The 26,822-nt window shown below is 38.5% G+C and overlaps 1 protein-coding gene across 1 annotated transcript in view; it reads left to right on the forward strand.

Annotated features, from left to right (window-relative positions):
* Positions 1 to 26,822, forward strand: part of LOC130593815 (uncharacterized) — an 80,439-nt gene that overhangs the window by 14,585 nt on the left and 39,032 nt on the right. The window contains exons 2-6 of the mRNA XM_057399237.1: positions 2,840 to 2,895; positions 9,056 to 9,122; positions 9,443 to 9,619; positions 21,657 to 21,743; positions 25,003 to 25,086. Coding sequence (XP_057255220.1) covers positions 2,884 to 2,895; positions 9,056 to 9,122; positions 9,443 to 9,619; positions 21,657 to 21,743; positions 25,003 to 25,086 — 427 coding nt within the window. The 5' untranslated portion in view covers positions 2,840 to 2,883. The remainder of the gene's footprint in view (positions 1 to 2,839; positions 2,896 to 9,055; positions 9,123 to 9,442; positions 9,620 to 21,656; positions 21,744 to 25,002; positions 25,087 to 26,822) is intronic.

Here is a 26,822-nt window from a genome sequence, read left to right on the forward strand (position 1 = left end):
TGTGATAAGATGCCTGCACATTTGGGAGTCCTTTAAGGAAATGCTGAGTACATGGCTCAAACGGAACAATTTTTTTCCTTCTGCATGCCACTGTGGCAAGAGCAGTACATTTTATGGCTACATTTGCAAGACCCTTATTGTATACCAGCTCTGCATGCAGCCCAAGTGATTTCCAGTACCTGATATAGCATAAAATATCAAGTAGCATGAGAAAGAGGTGCCTCGGCCTGCTCCAGTGGTAAAGTGTGCTGGTTTGATCTCTTCCAGACACGACTGGTGACAGGAGCCTGTCCGTACAGTTGTGGTGTTATAAGAGTTATTTTTGTTGCATCTCTATATTTCATTAATTTTTTGATTAAAATTGGATTATTTTCATTACAGAAAGCTATTCAAATATCTTGTGTATTTAATGTAGCTTCCTTAGGTTTTTTCCCCACAAGAGGAATAAAATGGAAAAAAAAGAAAGTATCCAGTTTAAGAACTTCTACATGGTTGCTTTGCTTTGTCATTATACTGCAAATGTACTTGGAAGAAACTAAAGTCCATCCCTAAATCATGCAAAACTTTACATGAGATGGGTATAAAATAAAATATTTGGTGGGTTCTGAAATAGATTTTTATGTTGTGTTTTGATTGATGGAAAAATCATGAACTTTCTGCTGTACTCTTTCAAGACTGCAAGCCAGTTTAATGCTAATGATTCAGCTGTTATCCAGCTAAATAAAATAGACTGATGAGGTTAAGTAAGGCCATAGTCAACGTCAGTTAACACAGTGTTGAATGTGTTGCCTGGTTAGTATTACAAAGGAAAGAGGAAAAGCAATGTCAGGCACCTTCATTTAATAAAACCTACCAAAGTGTCCCACACCCAAACAAACAAAAAATTTATGCAGAAAACCCAAATAAAATGAAGTTCTTGAACTCTAAGAAAATCTCTGTTAAGACACTAATGTTTTTAATGTCTCCTCTGAATTCATTATTTATATATCTTTGCCTTTGCTTCCCTAATTTGGTCAATCACATTCTTTAAGATGACACTCCAAGTCTGCCTGTTAATGTTTGGATTCCTGGGACTACTGTGGCTTTGAAAGTCCTTATTACTGCATCTTTGGCTTCTCTTCAATGAGCAGATGTTGACCATGGATGTATGCTGTAAATTCACCATTTCCATCTTCACAAGTTCTTTCTGCTGACACCTTTTTGTGGTTCTACTTTGAAAGGGAAAGGAGCCATTTCAAGCTTTTGTTGGCTTTAGTTCATAGAGGTTCTTTTTTGCTGCTCCCATTTGAGTCATAACAAGGAATGTGCCATGCCATCAGGATCAAAACTAGTTACCTGTTGCATTCAGTGGAGGTGCAATCAGATCAGAGTAGCAGCTGGAAAAGTGATGGAGATACTACCTTGGCCTGGAAATAAATCTCAGATTCTGTAATTGATACTCTGGTGTTGTTTTCTGAGATATACTGTGACTACATACATTACCTGAGCCTACCTGTGTGATCTTGGTGGGGCTTTAGTTTCATTATCATGAAGTGCTATGAAGCAGAGGAGTTTAGACACTGTTTCTGCAACAGCTGCAGGCTACAGTACGAGAGCTGTTTGGGCAAGGCTGGACATAGGAGGACTGGAAGTTGCCAGAATTACAGCCCCCGGCATTGCTGCAGTTGCCTTGGCACCCCAGGGAGGGCAAAGAAATTGAGGAGTGATGGCAAAGGTCAGCAGACTCTCAGAATCAGAAAAGCCTGGGCAAAAGCTCAGCCCTTCATTCATTGCAGAACAACCAGAGTGACAATGCAGCCTTTTTCTGTGGAGGATCTGTGGCCCTGTCCACTGTCCATTGTGTTGATTTCAATGAAACTTAAATGCGTACTCAGAATTAAGCACTTCTTTGCCTGGTGTCTTCAGGAGAGAGAGTTTCCTCAACTGGGGCCAAACATGTACTTTGTACAGGGCATCTTCTGACCCAAAAGGTCAATTAAAGCTTCTGAGGGACTCTGAAGGGATATTTTTAATTGTTCAAAGCCTTGTTTAGGTTTTCAGGCTCTGCAAAATAATTTGAATGTGTGTTTGTATAAATGCATAAGGGAGAAGTTGGCAAAGGAGGAAGCTTGCTATTTGTTGTGTTTCAGGTCTTGCAACTATGGAGTCAGATTGAGTTTTGCTATTGATTTCAGTGAGTGCAGGGGCAACTTGTCTAGCTGTTTAGAATTAATAAATTTTTTTCCCACATGGAGGTAATAGTACCTACTACAAATTAGAGACATTTTTGCTGATGTGATAAATAATTTTGAAGTTCTTGTATGTTTGCTTAATGGTTATAAACTTAAAGTAGAGGATAATTTCCATCCTTCTAATGGAAATCCCAGTACAGGGAATGAGGCACAAGTGGGACCCACTTAAATGCTGGATGACAGAAGTATTCCCAAGTCTGGCAGGTTTGGTATTACAATCTTCAGGTTAGGTGTATTCCACAGCAGTCTCTGTGTTGGTATAGCAGTTACTGCATGAGGGTAGGAATCATCTAGTTATGGGCTACTGCCACAAAACCCCACATCTTTGGTGTTACTTCATCTGAGCTTAAGCTGTGTTTTTCTTGTTTATTTTTGTTAACTGTTCTTTTAATGTGATCTGATGCAAAATTGTTTTCAAAACATAAAAGGTGAAGGAGCAGCACTGTATCTCCTCCATTTGCTGTTTGGCAAGGCAGGAGCAGGTACTGCAGCAGGAAAAGACACCCCATCCCAGCAGGTTTCTAGGCTGATGCTGTTCAAGTCTGTGTGTTAAACCTTAACTGTGTGCAGACTGAAAATTCAGATGTGTTTCCTCTCCTTTGTTGCAGGAGAAAGCATTTTCTGCTGCAGGTCTGAGAAAGGGCACGCTGGCATGGAGAAAGAGGTAAGTGAAGAAAAACCATGCTTTAAAAGAAAAATTAAAGCGGTTATTCCTAGCATTGCTATTTCATAATATTATTTGTAGTGTGATGGGAGGGAAGTCAGCAGACGCGTAGGCTCCTTTTTATCATTGACAAGTCAAGGGGATGATTAACGAGAGTACCAGACAATGTAATGGAAGGAGAAGGCCCACAGAAGTTAAACAAAAGTGCCTTCAGAATTTAGAGAATTCCCATGATCCATAGTAGAACCTCATTGTGCTTGTCTACTGTTTCTATTTTTGATTAGATTTATAAACACAGCACCACATATTTTCATGTGGCTCATAGCCCCAGGGCAGACTGAGATTGACTGCACTGAAACTGTGAGGCTTGTGAATTTCGGGCAAGGGATGGAGTGAAATAAGTAGTGTAATTGTTTTTGTGGACTGACCGTGGGACCTCCTCTGTTCTGAATTACACATGGTTCAACCCTTTGACCTAACCAACCTCGGCAATGCCTGCTAGATCTCCTAAAGCTGTGCTGAAAGGTCCTATCAGTGACATGTTGGAACATTATCTGTCATGTGAGATGTGTGCCAACAACCATATTAAACTACATTAATTACTAGTGAGGCCATGTTTGTGACAATCTCAACTTCATTTAACCCATCATCATGTTAGTTATTGTTTAAACAGGAAGTACAAATGGGGACAATTTATGAAATCTAGATGCATCACCAATGTTTTCTCTAATAAAGTATGTGTTTTACTTTGGTTTAGTTCCTTTTTTTTTTTTTTAACCCCCAGTATTTCTGTTCTTGTCATTAACTCTGTAGCTTGAGGGTTTTTTGGGGGACTTTTCTATTTTAAGAGCAAACAAGAAAAAGACTACTTCTTAGTAACTAAACTAATATGCTAGTTAAATGCCTTTTCCCTTTCAATGCAATTGCAAATGATACCACAGTTGACTGAAGGTGCCATGCTTGTTTTCTAGCAAGAAGGAAACATGTTAAGGTAGTTTATGTAAGGCTGAAAGATCACATGTGGGTTATTTGCTTGATGTACTCCTTCACTGCTTTACACTCTAGCTAGCGCAACTCTGCACAGCCATGCTCACATACCTCTGGATCAGGAGGGAAGCATGCATTTCTTTTGAATCCTTGGAGAACAGTTTTCTCATAGGCCTGACCCTGCAGGTAGCAAAGTGTCCAGGGAGTCCTCGAGTGGCAACCCAGTAGGTAGAAATTTGGAAGGATTCTCTGCACATGGTCATTTTCTGAAACAATTCTAAATTTTATAGAGGAAGAAGCAAAAGCTCTCCAGCATGTTCCTGCGTGGGCAGTGTATGGGTTCAATGGCACCTAGCTGTGCCCAGTATTATATTAAATTAGACACCGGTGTTTACATCTTCCACCTACGCACTGAGCTCTTTTTGACAAGGATTTTGCTTTAGCCTCATTTTCTAGATACAACTGGCTTAAATGAAGAGGGCATTTATTTATTTATTGCTGCAGAGTCAGCAAAAAAATATGTTTGACCCTACTAAATGTCGTTCTCATTATCAGTGAAGAGTTTGCTCAATGCAAAATCTAACATGGAGTGCTTAAAGCAGACAGGTGCAAATTACAAGCTGTTTCTCTTTAGCTGCCATCCCTTAAATAGAAAAATTAATAGGCTAGGAGAAGGGAAAAGGTTCCAGCTCCAACTGCATAAAGGAAAGCCTTAACAGGAACTTAGCAGCTGGTTGCAAACATTAAATGCTGTAAATACCAACTAGAGCATTTGTGTGTGTATGCTTACAGAGGAATGTGCTTTTAGTAAGGCTCCATTCCTTTCTATGCTACAGGATCATTCTTTGAAAACTGTGCTTTGCTTTATGTTGAAAGACTAATGCTCTTGCTGAAGTAAATGAGAGCAGAAGCCAACATACCTGTTCCTGTTTACCATCATTACACTCCTCAGAGCATTTCAGACATTATTAGGTTCTTGGAGCTGTACCAGATTGACAATAATTCCAGCTACTTCTCTTTTGGCTGTATACAAACAAGGCCCCAAAGGAAAAAGAAAAAAAGACCAAAGGAAAAAAAAAACAACAAAACAACCTACCACCAAAACAACCAAACCACAAACAAAACCATGGATGAATCTGCTGAGCTAGTTTTCTGATGTTAGAAACAGTTGTTCATATTAGGAACACCTAATTTAATTTCATGAAAGAGACATAACATGCCAGTATGTGTATGAATCTAAGGTATGCATTTCCTAAAAGGAACTAAAACTCTGTCATTCCAAAGTTGCTCTTCTTTTTGACTTCCAGCTTGCGTGGGGACTGCTGTCTGGAAGCAGTAACTTTAACTTTAACTCTAAGGCTGCTGATGAGGTCTGTCTGTGTGATCTTCGTAAGTAGATAAGGGTAGGGAGACAGCTCAGAGCAGAGCTTGTTTACAGCAGGACAGAAGAAAACAGCTAGACATAAATGAGGGTTGACGGTTTCATGAAGCACAATTGGTTGATCACAGATTCAATATGACTGCCCTGAACTGAGCGATGATCCGTACAGTATGCAAAATTCACTTTCTTGCTGGTCTGTGCCCACCAGCCTTCCAGCAGCTTTCCCAGAGCCCCTCAGCCACGGCTTTGAGTGGAACCAGAGCTGAACGCAGCATTGTTGTACCCAATTCCTTTTGACAACAATCACATTCTTTTAAAAACTTCATAGGTTTTAGTTGTCACTGGTTATAAATGAGGTTTTTTTCCCTTGCTGCTTCTGCTGCTGCTGCAGCACTCACTGCTCTCCTGCTGACCCAAATGCGCTGTGTTCTGGTACTCCTGGTTTTCCTTTGTTTCAAATAGTATCGCAAAACAGGTAGTGCATTTTCATGATGATGGCATGCAAAAAGGCATTTAAAGGTTTAGGTCACTTTTTGAATGACATGGTGATCAGTTTGTTCTGTGCTCAAACACTTCTAACTCCCCTTGTCTTTGCTGTAATGAAGCACACTCAAGGTAAAAAAGCATTAAAAAATAAAGAAGTGTAAAGGCAAGACTTTTTGGTTTTCAACAACTGTAGTGGAGCTTTGAGATAGGATCAGCAGCAACATCACCCTTTAAGCTTGACTTTGCAAGCAAAGGACATCCCCCTTGTACGTGCTGGTTGCGGATGGGCAAATCTGACGTGTATTGTTTGTGGTTCCAAGTTGGACCACCTCCACTGCAGGTGTAAACCAGCACAGCCTTTGTATCACTTGAGGTTCTGGCCTCAAGTTGTAGAATCCTGCTTTTTTTTTTTTTTTAATAAAAAACTTTTTTAATGTTCATTTTTCTGATAATTTTTAAATGACTAGAATGGTGGCTTTCTGTACAAATGTGCATTCATGTACATTTACCCAGGTACGCTCACACAACTGGACTTTGCCTGTAAATATGGTAAGTGGTCACTGAATGAGTTTTGTTTAGTTTGCTGTTGGAAACTTAACTTTTGCAGGTACATATGAACTGATTAAAGCACAATTGCTTTAGACATAAATTTGCACAAATACATAAATTAACTAGTAATGACTAATGATAACATGAATATAAAATGCCACTGGATAATTTCCTGCCTATTCTCTGATGAGAAGGCAAAATATCATAAGGGGAGGGAGAATGAGAAGGAAAACCTAAAATGAAGAAGGGTTGGAAAGATTGCAATTTACACTACTTAAAAGTACTCGTGTAAAAGAGAGAAGGATGAGGAAACTGGATGGGGAGAGGTAGTAAAAGAAAATATCTTCTAACTTCCTCTGAAGCACAAAGTGACAAGAACATGTGTTGATTACACAAAGGGCACCACCAAAATAATCTGTTACTCAGTTATACTGAGAAGTAACCCTGAAAGAATTCCTCTCTGCTGTTAAAAATCAGGTATTGCTCTCATTCTAAAAATACGAACTCATGAAAAGTACCTTTGGAAACCTGATCATGTTAAGGGACAAGAACATCATTTCTTTGTAAGTAGGAGTCACAAGCCTGTTAAGTCACAGCTATGTAAAAATCCTAATCTGTGTTTGAGTCAATGAAGTGCCAAAGGATGTAGCCTACTGTGTCCCTGAGTAAAACAAAATTTGTAGATAACTATACTGAATGTTTAAACCTTAGTAAACAAACAAACAAGACACACAAAACCCCACTCCAAAAAGTCAAAACCCACTATACATCTTTATTAGAGAGAGAGGGAGAAGGAATACTTTTTTCTTCTTGCTGTGAAAGGAGTTTATGCATTTTACAGACTATAAAATTGAAAGTCAACTATATATATACATATAATGCATACATAATATAGCCTGCAATTGGTTTTGCTAGGGAAATCTGACATGCAAAAGGAATATGTAAAATGTAATGCAGATCATCTGAATTCTGTTGAAGTTATGGATGTATGCTGATTTGCACCGGTTAAAAATATGGCCCAGAATTTTTGTAGATGATGTTTTCTTTGGCTGTTAGCATAGAGTTCAAGGTTTTGTGTGGTGATTACATGCAGCATAATAAGAAGAATTATCACACAGCAGTATTACGAATACTGCTGGAATCTTTAAAACTTAGTCAAAATTTTATGGCATACAGGAGTGCAGCAAAGCTTTAATATTGGAAAAGAGGTGCAATTCTAAAGATACTAGCTGAGCAAATATCTATTTTTGAAAGATTTTTCAGTTGGGAAAAAAATTGGAAGCAGTAGGGTAAACATCTGAACGCCTGTCAAAATTATCATTAACTTCAGTTGTTCTGCATGTGACTTGGAGGAATTATTTCTGTTACAGTATTTATTTTTTGTAGCTTTCAGAAAGTGTCTGGTCATTTTCACACATACTTGCCTTTTGGTAGGGTAATAGTCTTAATTTAGAGGAATTCTACTGTTATCAGAATAACATATATGTGTGTGTGCATATATACATGTGGATATTAATATCTATATTAATCTGTCAGTGGTATGATTCAGTTATTTTTGACAGATTTATTGATTTTGTCTGCTGGAAGCACTTTTTTTTTTCTTTTTTTTTTTTTTTACTAGAAATTGACACCCACGATAAAATGGGAAAGATGGAAGCTGTAAAAATTGCAATTTTTCAATTATTCTTGTAATTAAGCCTTTTGTATTGACAGTTTCCAGGAGCTATGTTGGCAGGAGTGGTCTTTATCACTGGACAATTAAGCAACTGGCTTGAAAAAAATACTGCTGTTTTCGGAAACTGCTATGTGATGTTTGAAAATAAATGGGTCTGAACTGTTTTCTTACTTCGGTTTTGGTTAATACTCCCAGACATGCTTTGTTTTAGGTAATCTTTGCCTGCTTTGACTGTTAGCATCTGCTATATAGGGGTCTGTAGCGATGTTCAAGCCCATCTGTGATTCTTGCTAGTGCTGCTTGAGGTATTATACAAAGATGGTGTTTAACACTTGGCCCTTCTTAATGATAGTAACGTGACCGCATATTTTTTGAGCCTTGCATACCCACAGGAATTAATGCAGAACTTGTCAGAGTTTAAGTCCTCCAAGATCCCTTGCTATTTGTTTTCTCTGTAAGTTGCTGGCATCTCTCTAATATTAGGTGAACTTTTCACTCTAGTAATGAGTCCTGCTTCCCCTCTACCCTGGACCTCTCTTTTGTGACATCTTATTCTAAATTGTTTTGGGTTTTTTATTTCATTGTATTTTATGAAAGGGTAGAGCTCATTCATTTTTAGCTGCTCTGTGATGAACAACTACACTGGTTATGTAAGTGGACCTAGAATATAAGACAACAGGGGATCTCAGGGAAATCTGTCTACAAATACGCTGCATAACCAAACTTTTCTAAATGAAATGCTGCAGTTCTGCAAGTGAAATGAAGCAGTTGCTGCTGAATACATACTGAAAGACTAGTCATATAATGTTCTTCATTTGTTGAGGTTTCTTTGCATTAATTAAAATTGGGAAAAAACAAAGTATTTTAATGTGACCTTCATTTGGCATTTGTTTTAACTTTTCTTCTATTTTATTTAATTCTTCCACTTCTGTTGTTCAATTAGTGTTTGACCCCTTTAGCAGAGATTTAAATTAAATGACATTTCAATGCCATCCCATATTTAAAATACTGTGTTAGTTGTGGATCATAAAGGATGATCTTCGTTCTTTAGCTAATTTATTCATTTAACAATTTCCCTCCAGAAGTTCCAGCAGAAGGCTCTGAAGCAAACTAAGCAGAAGAAATCCAAGTCGGCTGAATTTCTGATGGGTGAGCCTTGCTTGATGAGTTATTGCTCATAATTTGTGTAAGGATTAATTAACTAATTACAGACAAATGGCTGTGGGCGAAATTTTGCTCTTGCTTGTCAGGGTGCAATTTGTAATTATTTTAATCATTTATTCTTTCCTTTTTTTTCCTTTTTTTTTTTTTTTTTTAAGAGTTAATTTTAACCTAATTCTGTTTTGGCGACATTTGAGGACGATACACTTGAGTCTTTCAGCAGAGGAATTACTAGAAGGAATTTTCTGCTTGTCATTGAAATACACTTTGCTATAATGTGTTCTTCTGACCTCCTTGTTTTCTTATAGTAAAAGAAGAGAAAGCAGCAATAGAAGGCATTGAAAATCCAGCTTTTAACATCAGCAGCACAGATCTTTCAGCATATCAGCCTTCAAAAGAGAAAGTTACTACACATGACAAGCCAGATAGCACCCTTGCTGCTCACCAACAAAAACTCAGGCTACAAGCCCATGCTGAACCAAGAGGTGAGACATCAAACCTGATTAGCCTCAAACTCAGAGGCAGTCATTGTGTTCTCCATTCAACCTGCATGCTTCACGGCCTGTACTGGGTGTTCCCAACCTGATGTGTCCAGACAGGAGCCCCTGCAAACCCTCCATGGGAAACCCAAAATACTGCTGAAAACATTGGCTGTCTAAATATTTAGAGACCCAGGCTCTGTCTCCATGCTCAGGTGACACCCTGTAATGCGGTACAGGTTGCACAGGGCTCCCTACCAGTCGGAGGGAGCATAAGAAGCACTTACCCATAATTCAGGTTGGGTTGGGTTGCTTTTTGGAGGCACCACAGCCAGTCTGAGCACAGAGATGCTGCTCCCTCTCACTGAGTAGTTTTAAACAGCTTACAGATTTATGCTTGATTGTTGTCCTTAGTTCTCCCATATGCCCTCAGTCAATCAGCATCTTGCCACTGCTTTGGCTTCGTTATTTTTTTCAGCCAGTGTTGCTCAGATGTTTGGAGCAGAGTTCTGTTTGCTCTGCTTGTCCAGGGGAGTAATCCTGGCTTTTAAGCTCAGCTTTGATGCAGCACCAAAAAGAGTCACTGCCTCAGGAAACAATTTCTATTTATTATTTAGGTTTATTCAAACAAACTATAAGGATCTTCACTGATGTCAGTTTTCCTTTCCAGAGGAAAAGAAATATTTTTCTATCTTTTAACCTATTATTTAATTATTCCATTTTGAATTACTGTTACTGCTGAATGTTTACTGTGAATGGTTATTTTTGCTTAGTAATTCCGTGACGAAAAGAATTTAAAGACATCTTGCGAGCTATAGGAGTAAAATCTTAGGCCAAGATTTAACCTAAAAGCGAAAATGTCTGAAGTCAGACTTAAAATCTCCCCTAAGTACCCAAAAAAACCCCCCAAACCCCACCTTATTGGACTGTGTCTCATGAACTTCAAGTGGACAGTGTGCACCACGAATATCCAAATGTGCATCCAAGGCCTGAGATCTCCCAAGGTACCAAAGTAACTAGTATGGCTTTGAAAATTGCTGGTTACCCAACACTTCCCATTAAACTTGCAAGCAGCAATACTGCTCACTGAGTAACCTTCCTTGCCAGCCCAACTATTAAAATGGGCAAGTGCCGGCTGGTGAGCAGAACTTCAAGCATTCGCTTTTAAAACTCTGAACCTTGTTGTGTTAAGATTTTATCCTTGAGGGACTAGAGAGCCCACGGCTCCTAACGGCCCTTGCAAAATTAGGTTTGGTTTTCCATTTGGCCTTCATGTGACTCTGTGCAGCCCTGCATGGAGCAGGAATTCTTCGTCTTTCCTTTGCAGCCTGTCAGAACAGTGATTAAGCAGACAAAGGGATTGATTGTTTTTTAATGAAATAGTCTATCTGGCAAAAAATGAAGTCGGGCTCACTGGAGACTATCCATGCTTTCAGTCGCCTCTTCAGAAATTCATGAATAGTTCCCGCAAGAAAACAACACATTTTTTTAAAGCCTGAAATGTGTTTTTAAACATTTTGATTTTTCATCCTAAGTAGCATTTTGCTCAAAAAACCTTAACTGAATATAATCTTTGTGAAATGAGTAGAAACTGGTATATTTTGCCTGGAATGCAATGCCTTGATACACTGCTAAGTGTTTCTGTAATAGGAAAGGGAAGCTTGCCAAGAGTTGGAAAATTTTGTTTCCCAACACCATGTCTCCCTCCTTGACCTTCTGTTTATCCAGTTCACCAAAAGATCAGTTATTCGCATAGCTCTGCCTCTAAGTCATGCAGCTATTAAAAAAAAAAAAAATAAATAAATAAAAGAGACGATCATTCATTTATGCCGTCATAAAAAAAGTCTAGATTGGAAGAGACCTCTAGAGATTAGCTGGTTCAACCTTGCATTAAATTATTCTTAGTCTAACTTATTTCAGGACTTGTTTGACAGTCACAGGGGCCAGTTCAAATTTATCAAGGGCTGCTAACAGAACAACAGCTTCAAGCCTGTCCTGAAATCTGAGGAGAAAAAAATGAACTAAGCCTTCTTGTACCTCGTGAGCTAATTTTTCCCTATTCCCAAGTGTAACGACACTTCATTAAAGAGGGAAAAGGAAAAGCCGACTGCATAGGTAAATGCAATATTACATGAATGTAGTAATATATAAATGGTTGTATTTTGCAGTCCTCAGTGAAAGTAGGTCTACAGGCATCTTAACCATTCAAGTGGCAATCTGTTGTTGTCTTGGACTGCCAGAGCTCAAGGGCTCAGTTCCTCGAACCTTCCTTCCTTTCCTTTGCTTCATGTTTGTAGCTATTTTGTGCAGTTGCTGTCATTTCAGCACACAGCAAAACCACACACGATGCTGAAAACTTCCACCATTCTTTACCACAGGGGAAACTCTCCTGCCTCTCAGCTCTCAAGAGCCACTGCGCAGTTCACAGGAAAGATTTTAGTACAGATGTCTCCTTCTCTTGTTTTCCCCTAAGAGTCAAGACTTGCATACCACACTGAAAGCTGTTTCTCTAGGAAGGGGTGCCCACATGCCACAGGCATGGCTTATTGCCCTAAACTTTGCTATGCCAATCAAATGACAGTCCTTTTACCACTTCATGCCAGGCTTCCTTACCTTAAGGGAAATGCCTGACAAGCACAACAGCACAGCCTGTGTAAAACAAACGTATTTTAGGGCCCTCCATGACTCCCTTCCTCTTTTCCCCCTTTTCCTCCCCAGATGCTAATGGAATACTATTCCTTTTGATATATCCTCCCCTCCACAACCATTGGGTGCTTTTCCAGCTCTCAGCCCCCAGGCTTAGGTTCAGTTACTTACTCAGTGGGGAATGGCATTTGTCAATTCTAATGCTCAGTGTTAAACTGTACAATCAGAATCAGTTATAACCTTAAGCATAATTATTTAATCACAGTGTTTAGCAGATTACAGGTTGAAAACGCTATATAAACATCAGGCTGGATTTTCAGGCTATGCACTTGAAGGCAGGACATGAAGATGGCATTGCCTTTCCATTATCTCTCCACCCATCACCCGTGTCATTAATGGTAGTGAATAAATAGCTACAGGGGTTGCTATCATTTCCTCCACCTTGCAACAGTGTCACAGCCTGTTCCTCCATCAGCAATTGCTGGAGGGAAGTGTTCTCTAAAAAAACCTCCACCTACTTTTGAGATGCCTTCTCGCACACCTTCATGCTAAGGATGCCAGGAAGGAGTATGAATAGTCAGCTGTGTATTCCAGACACCTTTAAAACCTGTTCCTGAAATTTGGCTCTGCAGAACATGCATCACTTGGAGATTAAATAGCCAGTACAGAGGTGCATGATATTACATCTGCCCCCAAACAGCTTAATTCACAGATATGCTTGTTCTGTATTGACTTTTCCATTCTCATTCCTCCAATAAAAGGCAATGTCCTGAAAAGGAGTTTGTGAACTGACTATTATTTTCAAGAAACTGATTAAATCTTTCCAGTATTTTTGTTTTAGTTTTGGAGGCTTTTCAACTTTTCAAACCAGATTGGTGCAGACTCTTCTTGTGATTCAAAGTGCAAGGCTTCTGCATCCTTTGCTTGTGGGGAAACTGAGGCAGAACATGAGGCCTTATCTGCAGTCACCCTGCAGTTCCGTGATGGAAATAGGAATAAAACTTCTGATCTCTAGTCCATTGCTCTGTTAGGCCGTTCTGTATCTCACACTGTGTTATTCCCCATGATGGACAAAATTCCAGATTTTACCATCAGCATCAGTTGTTGTTCAAGAACAGGTCATTGAGTAACTTTTTCTGCTGTATGCTTTCCATCATTGCTTTTATGCTGTTGAAGACCCAGTACTGCTGTTAAATGTTATAGTGACCCAGGGGAACTGGCTGACTATTTACTCAGATTAATCTCCTGATTTTCAGCCAGCTAATTGGTTGCAGTGGCTTCTACCCTATTTTCTCTTCTTGATTCTATGTTGACTCTTTGTTGATTGCTCCTATCACCTTCATTTGTTTCACATACTGCTTGTGAAATTAAGGTCATCTAGCAGCAGCTTTGTCTTTGCCAAACTGTACAATTTACTTGTCTCTGAGAGTACTTGGAGTTTCCTTGTGAATAAATCTGATCAACTTTTCTGCCCTTCTTCCCCTCTGTAAATATTGAATTTGCCAGAAATTTTTATGTTGGCTGTTCCAGTGAGAAGTCTAAGAGAACAGTTTCCCTGAGAAAAATATTTTAGGTTAGAACACCCAAACCTGGAGTGATAGGAAGCTGTTTCCACCTGTTTTTCTATTGCCAGATGTCTGCTCTCAAGTAAGCCAGTATCAGTTTTTCCTCTTTTCTCCAGAAGAGTTTAAATGCATCACACTTTTTAGAGAGTGCCCTAGCGTGCAGGCTGGCTTTATAAAGCCTAGCAAAGGGCTTCCAGCAAACTGTCATGAAGGAAGGACCAGATCTTCAGGAGTATGCTATCTTTGCTGATAGTAGAATATAAAGGTAGTTGCTAAACCTCAGATGGATTATGTATGTCACATAAGCAACTCCTTAACTTAGGGCTACTGTACTTACAATTTTATCGTATACCTATAAAGCAAATGTTAATCTATTTTAGCATCCAATAAATTTTGTCTTCAGCTGCTGTGATCAGAAAATATGCAAGTGGCTTATATCAATTTGTACTATTTAGTGTTCACTACAGCTACAGAGCTATATGGGTTTGGGCCAGTCCTGAGAAGAGCCCTGTGGAATGGCACTGTTCACATTTCTACAAGGTAGGCAATATTTCCAGCCCAACCATACAGAAGGAATATACGTCAGAACAAACTAGACTGATCTTTTTTTGGTACTGACCACACATACAAGCTACAGAATCCAGACATGGGGCTTTTTGAACATTCTCCCACTACGCGGTCTGCCTTGCACCTGGCAGTTGCATATACACCTTTGGAGACTTTGATGCTCTCTGGCTTTTGCATGGAAGATGAAAGAAAGACTGATTGTGTTCTCCTGTAGTCTGTGCACTTGTGAAAAGGCTAGAGGCAGTTTGACCCTGAATGTTTATGATTCAAGTTAAAATTGTCTCCAGATGACAAGTGCTCATTCTTTTCCCTATCATCCCCCGATACACATTTTTTTTTTTCAAAACCAGATTATCTCCTAAAATCAAAAGCTCTAATTAATTATACCATTTTATCTGCAACAGGCACTGTTAACATCTCGTATCATGCTCCAATAAATTTGCCCACAGAGATTAACAACCTTTGGGGGGAGAGAGGGGAAGTAAGCTCTTTCGACTGAAGACCAGAAACTATTCTTCTAATTAGCCCAGGTAAAGCATGGCATTAACATGGCTCTACTGCTTCTGGAAACCAATTAATATTTCTATGTGGTGCTCTGCTGCATCTTCTCCTAGCTGCAGAGCTAGGTTGGAAGTATCTAACATGGTGCCGTGTGCATCCTATGGGGAAAATCCCACTGTAAAATAGAGCGGTTCTGCTCCTTATCAAAAGCCGAAATAGTGAGAAGCGTTTGCTAAGGAATGGCTAGTGCAAAAGGTAGTTTGACTGTGGCATGGAAATCTCAGCCTTTTCTTGTTCTAGAGTGTAACTGAGTGAGGACTTAGACCTGGAAATACGTGGACAAAAAAACATCTTTGTGAAGGAACTGTATGGAATATCAACTTGATAAAAAGTGTCAGCAAGTGCATCGAGTTCAATCAGTTTACAGAGAATAGAATAGTTTGTGTTGGAAGGGACCTTCCAAGGTCCTTGACTCCAGACCCTCTTGCAATGAGCAGGGACATATTAAACTAGATGAGGGTGCCCAGAACCACATCCAGCCTGTCCTTGAATGTCTCCAGGGATGATGCATCCAGCACCCCTCTGGCAACGAAATGGAGGCTGAAGCTTTTTGAATAGATGTTTTTTTTAATTTAGTTTAATTTCAAATAAATGATAAGTACTCACTGGAGAGACAGTGAACGCAGATGAAAAACCAGGTATCTGCTGGAAACTTGCTTTTGTGCTGCATGTGAAGGAAATGGGAGCTTGTAGCACTGGCTATTTGGGTTGAAAAAAATTTGCATAAGGCATGGGACCAGAAATACAAATCAAAACCATGCCCTTTTTTTCTTAAACAGTGGCAAAGTTTATATCTAATAATTCAAGTTCTGTTGTGGTGGTTCCATGCTTTCTGATTCCAACAGGGACTTGAAATGGAAATGCCAAACCCGGTATGCAGGGCATGATGGATCACCATGTATGCATAGGAATAAAAGGGTTGTCATTGGAAGTAATTTTGCGTTGAATTACACAATGTGTAATCCAATTGAAATCAGCAGAACGGCACAAGGTGTAATGTAGTGTGCAAAATGTGATCCATTGCATGCAATTTCAACAGGGATACTGTACCACTCATCTAAGTAATGTGCTAAAATTGAATTCATGAAAGGTAGGGGGAGAAGAATTGTGAAGAATGGATGCATTTTATAATCGGGGAAATACTCTTTCAGAAGGTGACTGAATATATGTTTTTAAGGCTAATTTATTACACTTGGAGGTTGTTTGCTTCATGATAGTGCTGTTGGGCCCTTGAAATTCGGCGAGTTCCCTCTGTGGAATACTGTGAGACCAGCCAAGCCTGCCAGCCTGGGAGCGCTCAGTATCCATTTCCCCCATTGACATGTGTTACATTATCTAATAGCGCTCCTAAATGAACTCCATCATCATCAGCAAATCTTTTTCTCAGGCCTCTGACCAGAAGTGTTTCCCCAGGAAAAGCAGCAGGTCTCACACTGGTGTCCCTTGACACAGTGCCCTCTGTTGCCTGCAGGGAAAAAAAAAGTAAGGAAAAAAGCCCTAATTCCCATGCTGTACCTTTGCTTAAACAGCAGCAAATGTAGTAAGTCATTCAGGGGCGGCATTCGCGGGTGGTGGTGATGGTGGGGAAGTGGGTGCTGTAAGTGTGACGCAGAGTTTTTCAAGTGTCAGGGAAGGGTGCAGCACAGTCTGCGCTGCTAAGGCTCATGAACGGCCGCTTGCCAGGGTCCTGTCAAAGCTGACAAGTGAGTTTATTCAAGGCTTGCAATATAAACATAAGACACAGTTATGTGGTTTACTCATTACCTACGGTCTCCATTGAGGTTAAGGAAAATGACATACGATACCCTTAAAACTTTTTTAAAATTGAGATGTTGCCTGGTGATGGTAGTTTTTAACAAGCTGTTGTTTTCAAGGTATAATTTACTGTCCAGTCAGTTGCCTAATGTTCTTTAGTTTGAGGATGCCATTAATGTGCAATTTTTCATTGAATTCTGCTTGGTACTCATGAAAATTTGGAGCTCTGCGTAAAACACTCTACCCCCACCCCAACATGTATTTGGTTACTATCTGGAATGACACTGTGCTTCCCAGCAATCTTAATTTAGATCTGCAGCTAAAATAATATATATAATATCTATACTTGTAGATGATAATGTAAGATGTAAATATAACTCAGTAACGATATATCTTAAGGTATTCAGCTTCTATGTGTAACCTAGATCAGACTATACAAACTTAATTAAAGGCATTTCTAATAGCCACAAGCTGAGGTAAATGTAACAAATATCATGGTTCAGCAATGGTAATTAAAAATACATACAAAAAATGTAACTTCTGGTTAACTCTTCATAATTCTTCATTTCTTTTTATTGAAAAAGTAAGAATGGACAATTAACATTTTCTTGGATGTTTTGTGCATTATATATCAGTTCACTATGTTTTTCAAAACTAAAATTTTTTTTTTTAACATCTTCATTCAATTATATATAATGGAGTAAGCCCCAGAACTTTGATCTTCTGAAAGTTGCAAACTTTCTTAAATTATTTTCCAGTTTTAAATTGTTGTTTAATCAACTAAAAGCATATAAATTCTCTGGAAATACAGCCAGTTTTTCACTGTGCAGGAACTCTCCTCACTGTTTATGAAGTTTGGGTTGATGATTTTTGTTTTTTTTTCTCTTCTGCATTTTGTGAGATTTTGTTGGTTTTAACGGGGCAGGCTTCTTTCTCCATTCTTATGCTTTAATTGTTTTGTAGACCTTTATAGATTTTTTTTTTCCCAAAATGCAGATTAGAAGCAAATGCCTGTATCTACAAAGACACAACTTACAGATATCAAATTTGTCAATGTAGGTACTGAATCATGCAAATAAGTGAGCAGGAGTCCTAGTCACAGACCCACCATGTTTTGAGTAAAGGTGAGTAAGTGAAGCAGCTGGAAACGCAGGAGGTGGTACCCATTTCTCCCTTTCCTCCTTGTTCCAAGACTTAGTCCTTAATGGCCAAGTGAGGTGGGCACCTCTTCTAGAGGGGATTCAGGTCTGACTCCAGAATGCCTCTTTGCCTCATGTGGTCGCATACACTTATAAAGAAACCAGGAAATATGTTAGCACAGAGCCTTATGTTTGGGCTGTCCAAAGGGCCTTATATGCAAAGTAAAATGAAAAGTATCTCTAGCAAATTAGTTCAATTCTGTTAAATGGATACAGTGAGTATCTACCATCATGTTCACTAACAGGAATTGCTGCTGAAATCAGTCCTTTAAGAGAGTTGTGTGCAAAGGAGGACAACTCTTGTCTGTTTCTGACTGAATTAGTATGTAACAAAATTCTGCCTCAGACCAGAATGTCATCTTTTCAAAATGCCTCTGTCTTACTCTTACCTTAAACAAAAGGTTTTTATGAGTTGCCTTATTAATGCCCAGTAATGTTCTACTAAGTTATTGGTAGATGTGTTGACCACACTGCTGCCTGAAAAAGGAGAGCTGTTATTTAATAAGGCAAGTTTCTCAGCATTCTGTTTTCTAATGAAACCTGGCTCACGCATTTTTGCTTATATCCCTAACATATCAGCATCACTCTGAAAACAAGCACCAGTAAATGCCTATTCAAGCTTTTAGTAATCAGTCACCTGGTTGTTAATAATTTCTTCATTTTTTTCATTGGTCAGGAGGCACTTAAGTCTAGCAGAGCTTTGTCTATTGTTTCATTAAACTAAAAACCTAGATCAGTAGTACAATGTGAATTGAATAATTGCTTGTTATCCAAATTCCGTGCTGTACTCTTCATGTGATATTGACATGGGCTACCTGATCACTTTGTGGAGTAGCAGACGTAGAAATGCAGTTTAGTCATGTAATTTCTGTGGTACTCTCAGGACATAGACTATATAATTGACTACAGACAGCTTAAAAGTGTTAGAGTTTCATCCAGTCCTAGTAATATGTGTGTAGTCCCATGGGCTGCATCTAAGGATCATGCTAATTTTATTAGCAACTCCTCTTGCTTTAATTAAACTGTATAAATTCCCACCTGGTCACTGTTGTGCCAACACCTTTCCTTAATTTTTATTTTAATGTATAGATAATCTATGGTTTTGGAGTTCGATTCTGATTTCCTGAATTATCCATTGTGTTTTCCACATGAAATAACACAATTTTTAGGGGTGAATAGGGTTTCAGATTGAGTTAATGGATTTGAGTGAACTTCTGGATCAAAGCAAAGACCTGTGTTTCTGAAGTTGGCCAGTTCTTTGTAGGAGCCAGGTATTCAAAGCAACTTGCTGTCCGAAAGCACCAAGCTAAACACATGCTGTTGAAAATACCTGCAAGCAAGCTCTGTATTAACATTTGCTGTGTTTATGCCACAAAGCAGAGGGATGTGAATTCCTTAGTGGACTGTTAATTTACACGTTATACGCTTTCAAATATTTCCAAAAGCAAATGTGAAATGATTAGTAATCCGTTCATGTGCTCACAAAATGTTATTAGAAAAATGCCTTGGGCAGTATGTTATGTTGACTAAAATTGATAATTTTGTATTTTAAAACTAAAGCAAATTCTTCTGCCCCAAACAAATCTTAGGACCTGCCCAGAGCCCAGGCTTCCTGGTCACAGCAGTTCTCAAGGTGTATGTTGCACTGAGGGGGGAAAAGGCCAATACCACCTCTCCCACCAAGAGCCATGATCTAAGGTTTGCAGCAATTCTGAATCTTCAGAAAGCCTCACTGGAAGTCTTCTGTGGAGTCCTGCAGTTTAAACTGACTTATCTATAAAATCATAAGGAGGTGATTCTGGCATTTACCATTCATTCTACCTATGTAGGTTTGAAAGTATGCATGTTGCTCTGGAGAAATCAAACACGGTTCTTCTTTTTACTTCTGCATAATTTTCTGTCTTTAGCTGTGTGCAGTTCTGACAGACCCAAAGTCCTGGACAAAATATCTCACAGTCCTGAAAGACAGGTTGAGGTTGTTCTTTCCTTTTTATCTCTTTCTTTTTTTTTTTTCAGTTAAAGTCCAAAGAGCAAGCTGTTTAATGGCATTTGTCAATGTATGTCTTCCTTGAATAATGGTTTCCATGCCTCACAGACTCAAATATAACATGACACTTCCTCCTAAATGCCAATTATTCTGTCCAGAAGTGCTGTCCAAGAGTCTAATCCTCAGAGTTTCACACCAGATCCCCAGAATAAAGAATATGGGGCATTAAAATTCAATAAAAGCTGTTGTGCTATTAAGACTATACAAAAAGCATATGCACTAGCTGAATATTGCCTGTATGGTTGCAACATACTTTCCAGCAATTTACATTTACAACTATGAAGTAATTGAATAAAGAAATGCATCATTATTTTCTTTTTTAGCACATAGGCGAATTATTTTGCCAACATGTGAAGGGGTGTTCATATAACATCACAGTGCTTTGTGCTAGAGAAAAACAATTACAGTGAATAAGGTAGAATGGCTCTGTTATTGCAGTACATAAGACTTTGATTACATACTGCCAAGATTCATACCAGCCTAGTAGTTGTTGACAGATAAAGTAACAAAAATGAAACTCATTTATTTTTTCTTTATTGAGACCTCAAGGTAAAGCAAATTTTCAGTTCTTGTACTTACTACATTGAAGGAACAGAGACTGACAGTCAAAATGTGCCAGTCCAGAAATATAAATTAAACCTAGTTTCATATCAAAGTTTCATTTAGTCTCTGAAAAGGAGCTGCTGCTTGGATTGTTTTTGATCCTAAAACAAATACACTGCAGACTACTATAGTGTATCTTGGATGAATTAACCCCCTTGTACTTTTAGTTCTTATGTATTTTCCAGGGTATAGATCTATGTCTATCTAAGCAATTTTAAAATTTGTTATGGACTTAATTATTTCACTTTTAATCTCTTCAGTGATAATTTACTCTGTTTACAAACCAAATGAACATGAGGATGTCTTTAATAAAGTGTAGCACTTTTGCTGAAGGAATGATACCCTTTGAGGAAGAAGCCCTCCCTCCTTCCTTGTGTAAAGAAAAGTATTTTGGCTTTTACAGAGAGTTCCTCTAGGCAGCTAGAATGCTGCATTATTCCTTTATAAGTCTAACAAATGACTTTGGTTTGTAAACTTGATTAGCTTCTAAAAAGCAGATAAAACTAGCTGTTGAAATGGAAGTGCTAAAATGAGTGGTTTTATCCCATCAAAATCATCTTGTAGTTACCTAGCCCAACTGAACATAATTGCCGTTCAGATTAATGAGGCAGTATTGTAGTATCTCCTCTGTAATTAAACACTTCTATGGTTGAATACAGTATTAAAGATGCACCAGACGTTGAAACCTCAGTGGTGAAATTTAAAACTGTTGAAATTGGAGGGGTCAGCTGTGAAACACAAATTCCTCTGCAGCATGGTAATTCACTTGTACAATGTGTTTCAAGAAAAATTTGTCTTACGTTGGGGATGCTGCATTTCTTTAAATTTTCTTATCATTCTATCATCTAAATTTGACAATTTTTCTCATTAGTTCCTGAGCAAAAGTAACATAAAGTGCACTTGTTTCCAGAATTACCTTTTCTGACCTTTCACAAGATGATAATTGCAGTACTAGTAGGCTTAGAGGACTTGTTTAAAAAAATTAAGCTTATAAAGTAGCAAAAAATGCCCCTTTACTTGCTGGTGTCGATTTCGAAATTAACATTTTGGTTCATGTGCTTCTAATAATCGCTGACCCTTACTTCATGTGCTTTCCACAGGAAATGAATACAGCAGAAATTACTTTGACCTGTTGATGGATGAGGAAATAAACCCAAGGCAGTGTGGGATGGAGGTCAGTGAAGAAGGTGAGGCAGAATTAAGTATGTAATTTTGGTGTCAGAATATTCTTTTCCATTCATGAAAATGAGGTGACACAGATCACATATGCAGTTCTATTTAAATATTGAGGTTTACAATTTAAATTATAAGCCTTAACCGCTCTGAACAGGATAGGCAGTATACATAGTCTTTGATCAAGGACAGTGAGTTAATGGACGGGTAAAAGTGGGGCTGTGCTGTGTTCACTTCATTACCATAGCAAAATGAAGCTCGCTCAGAGAACATTGTCTGCGCCATGTTCTCTTTAATTAACGAACTTAGGCCAGAGCTGAGTACTAAGCTGTAGCTTTTTTGCAACCCAGCTCCCAAAGTCCTCCTTAAAGAACAATTTTTGTACTCGGCTGAAAGTGCGTTTGCCTAACAGAAGGAAACCCCAGAGTCTGTAACAGTTCCCAGCACATGAGGAGGCTTTTTTGGATTTCTTTTTGCCGGTTTAGCAGAGATGTTTAGCTTTGCTGTCTGTGAGCGATAGTGAGGAGTGGAGGGTGTGACTTTGCTGAGCTGGAAGAAGTTATCCATAGGTATGAGAAAGATTAACCAAGAGGTATTGTCTAGCGGAGGAAATTCTTTCGCTGTCATGGCTTTCAGATAAAAAAGCGGGTGGGAACGGGCCTGCCTGAATTTGCATGGACTTAAGTAAGAACATCATCGCTGTAATGAAGTGCTTAGCTATGCACTGAGTGCTTTGGCCCAGCTTCTTTTGTTAAGCACTAACAAGGTGATAGCACGCAAGACCCAGATTTCCTCTGTTGCTTTCATAGCGCTTCACATTTTTAAACCTTGTGCTATGTATACTGCAGCAATTCTTGAGACACACAGTTGTTAAGTCAAATCTAAAGAAACTTGTCTAGTGAAAGAGTCTCTGGAAATCATGAGAAACTTTGAGTAGGTACGGAGGTTTAAATTTTTGAGGTAGAAACGTGTGACTGAGAAAAATAGGGTCTGATGCATGTCACTAACTTTAATTTTTGTGTTCTGGAGAAAAAAATCAGGGTTTATCAAGAGTGAATTACAACTAACTCCTGACCCCTATATTTCCCCATTTTCTACACAGGACAGCAATGAAGCCAACTTCTGGCTCAGTGTTTAAATGAAAGACTTTTTTTTTTTCTGTTGGTACTGCCTTGCTTCATCTTATGAATAGACTTCATTGAGTCATGATCTGCTTCATAAGCAGCGAATGAAAACCAGATTAGATTTCTGTAACTACACGTGTGCTTAAAAACATGTACAGGTAGAGTGGTGACATAAGGGATATAGGGAAGTACAATTTTCTGTGGGAGAAGATGTTCTTTTGTCTGTGTTGAAGGGGTGCGATACATAGTTAACCTTATTTTTTTATTATTTTAATTTTTTTTTATTTAGAACACCTGAAGGCTCTGAGAAAGTCTGTAACTCTATCCATTTCTGGGAGTGGGGTTGAAGAGGTGTTTTTAAGCACTTGCCTAAAGACTAGACATGAGATCCAGATGTGAAAAGCTGTCCTTTGGTGTTTCTCCTTTTTCTCCCCAGCAAAGTTGTCACCCAAAGGTTGGGGTAACACTTGTTTATTAAAGGTTTATTAGCAATGGTGCTGGCCTCAGTTTGGTTGTGTTTAAATCTGCAGAGCAGTTGTAATGTTATATTTTCCAAAACGATCTAAATTTGTCTGCCAAAAGCAAGGCTTTGACCTTGGAGATATGCAAAAGCTGTCTGGACATGGTCCTGGGCAACTTGGCTGTAGCTAGCTCTTTTTGACTGTGGGGGTTGGACCATATGACTTCCAGAGGTCCCTTCCCACCCCAGCCAGTCTGATTTAGTGATACTCACAAACCAGGCTCATAATTTGGTTTCCATTTCTTTGCAGAAGTGTTAAATAAATGGAACTACATTTGTATGTAGTGGGCAGAGTTAAAAGCGTAGTCAGGACTGAAGTCTGGTCCTACATGTTTATCTCCTGATTGGAAACTGTATTTGTTTACTTCTTCTTTCCAGCTAGCAGCTTGTCATTAACACGACAAAATCAGAACAAGATGGAGAAATCAGGGCACACTTTGAAGTTACCCTCTTCTTATGACTTAGGCAAGTCAGGCTCAATGCCCAAATAGAATAGGTGGTGAAAAGCAAATCTTCAGCCACTAACTCCATTATACAAAGTTAAATATACTTTTAATGTGTTCATCATATGGGATTCTATAATGGGTTATTCTGTGGGAATGAAGATATTGGCAATTATCTTTTCTGTATTTGATAAATTAAATTTATTCTGGAAACTTGAGTTGATAATGCCCTGAGAACAAACACCACCTCACTATGAATTTGCTTCCCCCTCATCAAGGGAACATTTCCATGCTACACGCTCAAAGAAACGTAAAAGATTCTGTACTTGCAGAAGAGATTTGCAAAAACCTCCCTCTCTGAATGTTAAGTATAACTGGAGCACTCAGCTTTGAAATTTCAGGGTAAAGAAAACTTATTCTTTGATACTGTATCAGGCACTTAAAATGAGCCACACAGGGTTGCTTGTAGCTGTATTTCAATTCACCTACCATGTATGCGTTTCTCTGTCCTACTTGCCTGTCTCCACTGACAACTTAGAGAAGCCAGGGTCTGGGAGATCTGGACAGTCTCAACTGATCATTTCTCCCTTGAATATATACACTTGAAGTGATTTTCTAGGTGCCATGGAAGAAGGTATGTGTCTATGTGTCCCTTGTTCCTTTTTAAAATCTGTAAATGTTGCTGGGAATTTGAATGACTGACCAGCCAGGAATTTAAAATTCGTAGCATGCTGTAATGACTACTCATACTAGAGAGTGTGTTAGTATTATGGACAGCAAGGTAAAATTTCTAATGCAGATCCAGAATCACATTATAGAAGAAATTAGGTACTTTGACTTTTATTAAGAGTCAAATGGAATTCATCTGGTAATTTGAATATAAATGATAATTTCAACTAGTCTATTAGCAGGTTAGTAAACCAATTTCAGTTCAGATCAAGTTATTCCTCACAATTTAAAAATATATAAGTTTCTTTTTTTATATTTTAAACTGTCTTTCAGGACTCAGAAGAAAATGACAGTCACCTCTGATGAAGCTATCACTGTGAAAACTATTTTAAAGCGTCAAATGGTTTACTAGGTTTTGTGCTTTTATAATAAAAAATAAAAGTTAAAACAGCGTTTCTTGAAATACTACTGGAAGAAACAATAGATAATTTTCTGTTCTTTTGGTTTTTATTTTAAGATCCTGTGAAATTTGATGAGCAAATCCTCTATGGTAAATTGATGAAGCTTCTAGATGAAGAAAACATAATGCTGGACTTACAAGGTAAATAACAAATATTTGCATAAAGAAAACTAAAACTCTTGAGTCTGCATGTGGGGAGGAGAGTGGGTAATCTATCCCATTGAACTCAGAACCAAAAAGGACATTGATTTTAATGCGAGCCTGTAAGATCTTTTTTGCCCAAATGTTTTTGTTTTGAGTCATGTTTATGTGGTTTTAAGTATCACTGAAGTGAGTGCTTTCTCTAGGTTACTTAATTACATGTTGAATTCCACTCTTATGAAAGAAGACTGGAAATATCATTGCTAATATGCTCAAAGCTAGAAATCTAAATTATTATTTAAGTTCATAAATGATTGGATCATTTGTCAGATACACGGGTCACATCACGTACTGTTTATCTACTTGAGGATTTACATTAATAGGTAAGAAAATGTTTTCTGTGGCTTTGTTATAAAATACTAACTGATGTTGCATCTGCATTAAAAACAACAAAGTCTGAGAGAAGAGATTTCTTTACCTCAAGCCGACAGCCTTACTTTGGATTCACTTATTTTTACAGGCATTATTTAGCACCCAGCTGATTCACGAGACTGTCTCCACCACAGCCTTTAGAAAAGCTGCATGTCTGCTGCTCTCATCTGGTTCATCCTAGGAGAAGTAACATATGAACAAGCCCTGGTTCAGTGATGCCCTTATATGTTTGCACCCCCACCCCTCCTTTTTCAGTAGGTCTTTGGTGCAAATATATTCTCTGGGTTGCTTTTTTTTTTTTTTAACCTGTATGAGGTTTCCTGTTATATTTCAGTTATATTCAGAGAAATATATAAAAATACTGTCAGAGAAACAGAGTGGACAGTTGCCTACAGCACTGGAGCTCCAGAAGCTGCAACATGTTTTATAACTATATAGTTTGTGAGCAACTTTATTCTAGAAGAGGCAAACATTTTCATTTGCATAGGATTGCAAAATCCCTTGAACTGGCACTGGACACAGTAGTACTGTCTTTGAAACCTGTTTTGCCTCCTTTTAGATGCGAGGAATAAAAAAAGTACAACTATCACCAAATTCCCTGCTAAATTCATGCAGATACCTTAAGCAAAATTCTTTAAATAATTATTAGCAAGCTCTCTATTTTTGTATGTTACGTTAAAGCTCTATGTTGCTGAGAGAGATTATAGCAATGCTGCTTTTATCCTGCAACAACATAGTTAAAATAAAACCTTGTTCGGCTGTGAAGCCAACCTTACTTTTATAGGAAAGATTGACATGGGGTGTCTATTTGAGCTACTTATGTAGTCCCTGTTTACCAATATTTTTAGCATTTCATATTCCTTAATAACCCTGTATGATGAAGGAAAATGTCGTGATGTCATTTTACAGGCTGCCCCAGGGTGGGGTCCAATACCTTTTCCATTAGCTTTCTGAAAGACAGCTTCTGTGGCTCTCCCAAAGTGGTGGGAGAGAGAAGCACCTCTGGGTAGTGGTTCAGTCCACCTCATGCAGACACCTCTTAGCTGATTAGACAAATTGTGCCCTGGAAGCAGTTCTTCTCTTTCCTTTGCATATAGAAGGCTCTTGGATAGCTCACTTAGACTTGGACAAGCTAAAAGCAAGTGAGCCAAGTTGTACCATGAGTACTTGTCTACTTGTAAGCAAGGGAACCAGGGAATAAAGGGAAAGCCTTCCCCATATATCAGTACTTACTTTCCTTCAGTTAGGTGCCCTAAAACCTCATCTTACATTGCAAATAACATTAATGAACATTGTTAAGATGA

Source organism: Pezoporus wallicus, unplaced genomic scaffold, assembly GCF_028554395.1.
Source record: "Pezoporus wallicus isolate ANWC-B61680 ecotype Strahan unplaced genomic scaffold, APGP_CSIRO_Pwel_v1 contig_818, whole genome shotgun sequence".
Taxonomy (NCBI): domain Eukaryota; kingdom Metazoa; phylum Chordata; class Aves; order Psittaciformes; family Psittacidae; genus Pezoporus; species Pezoporus wallicus.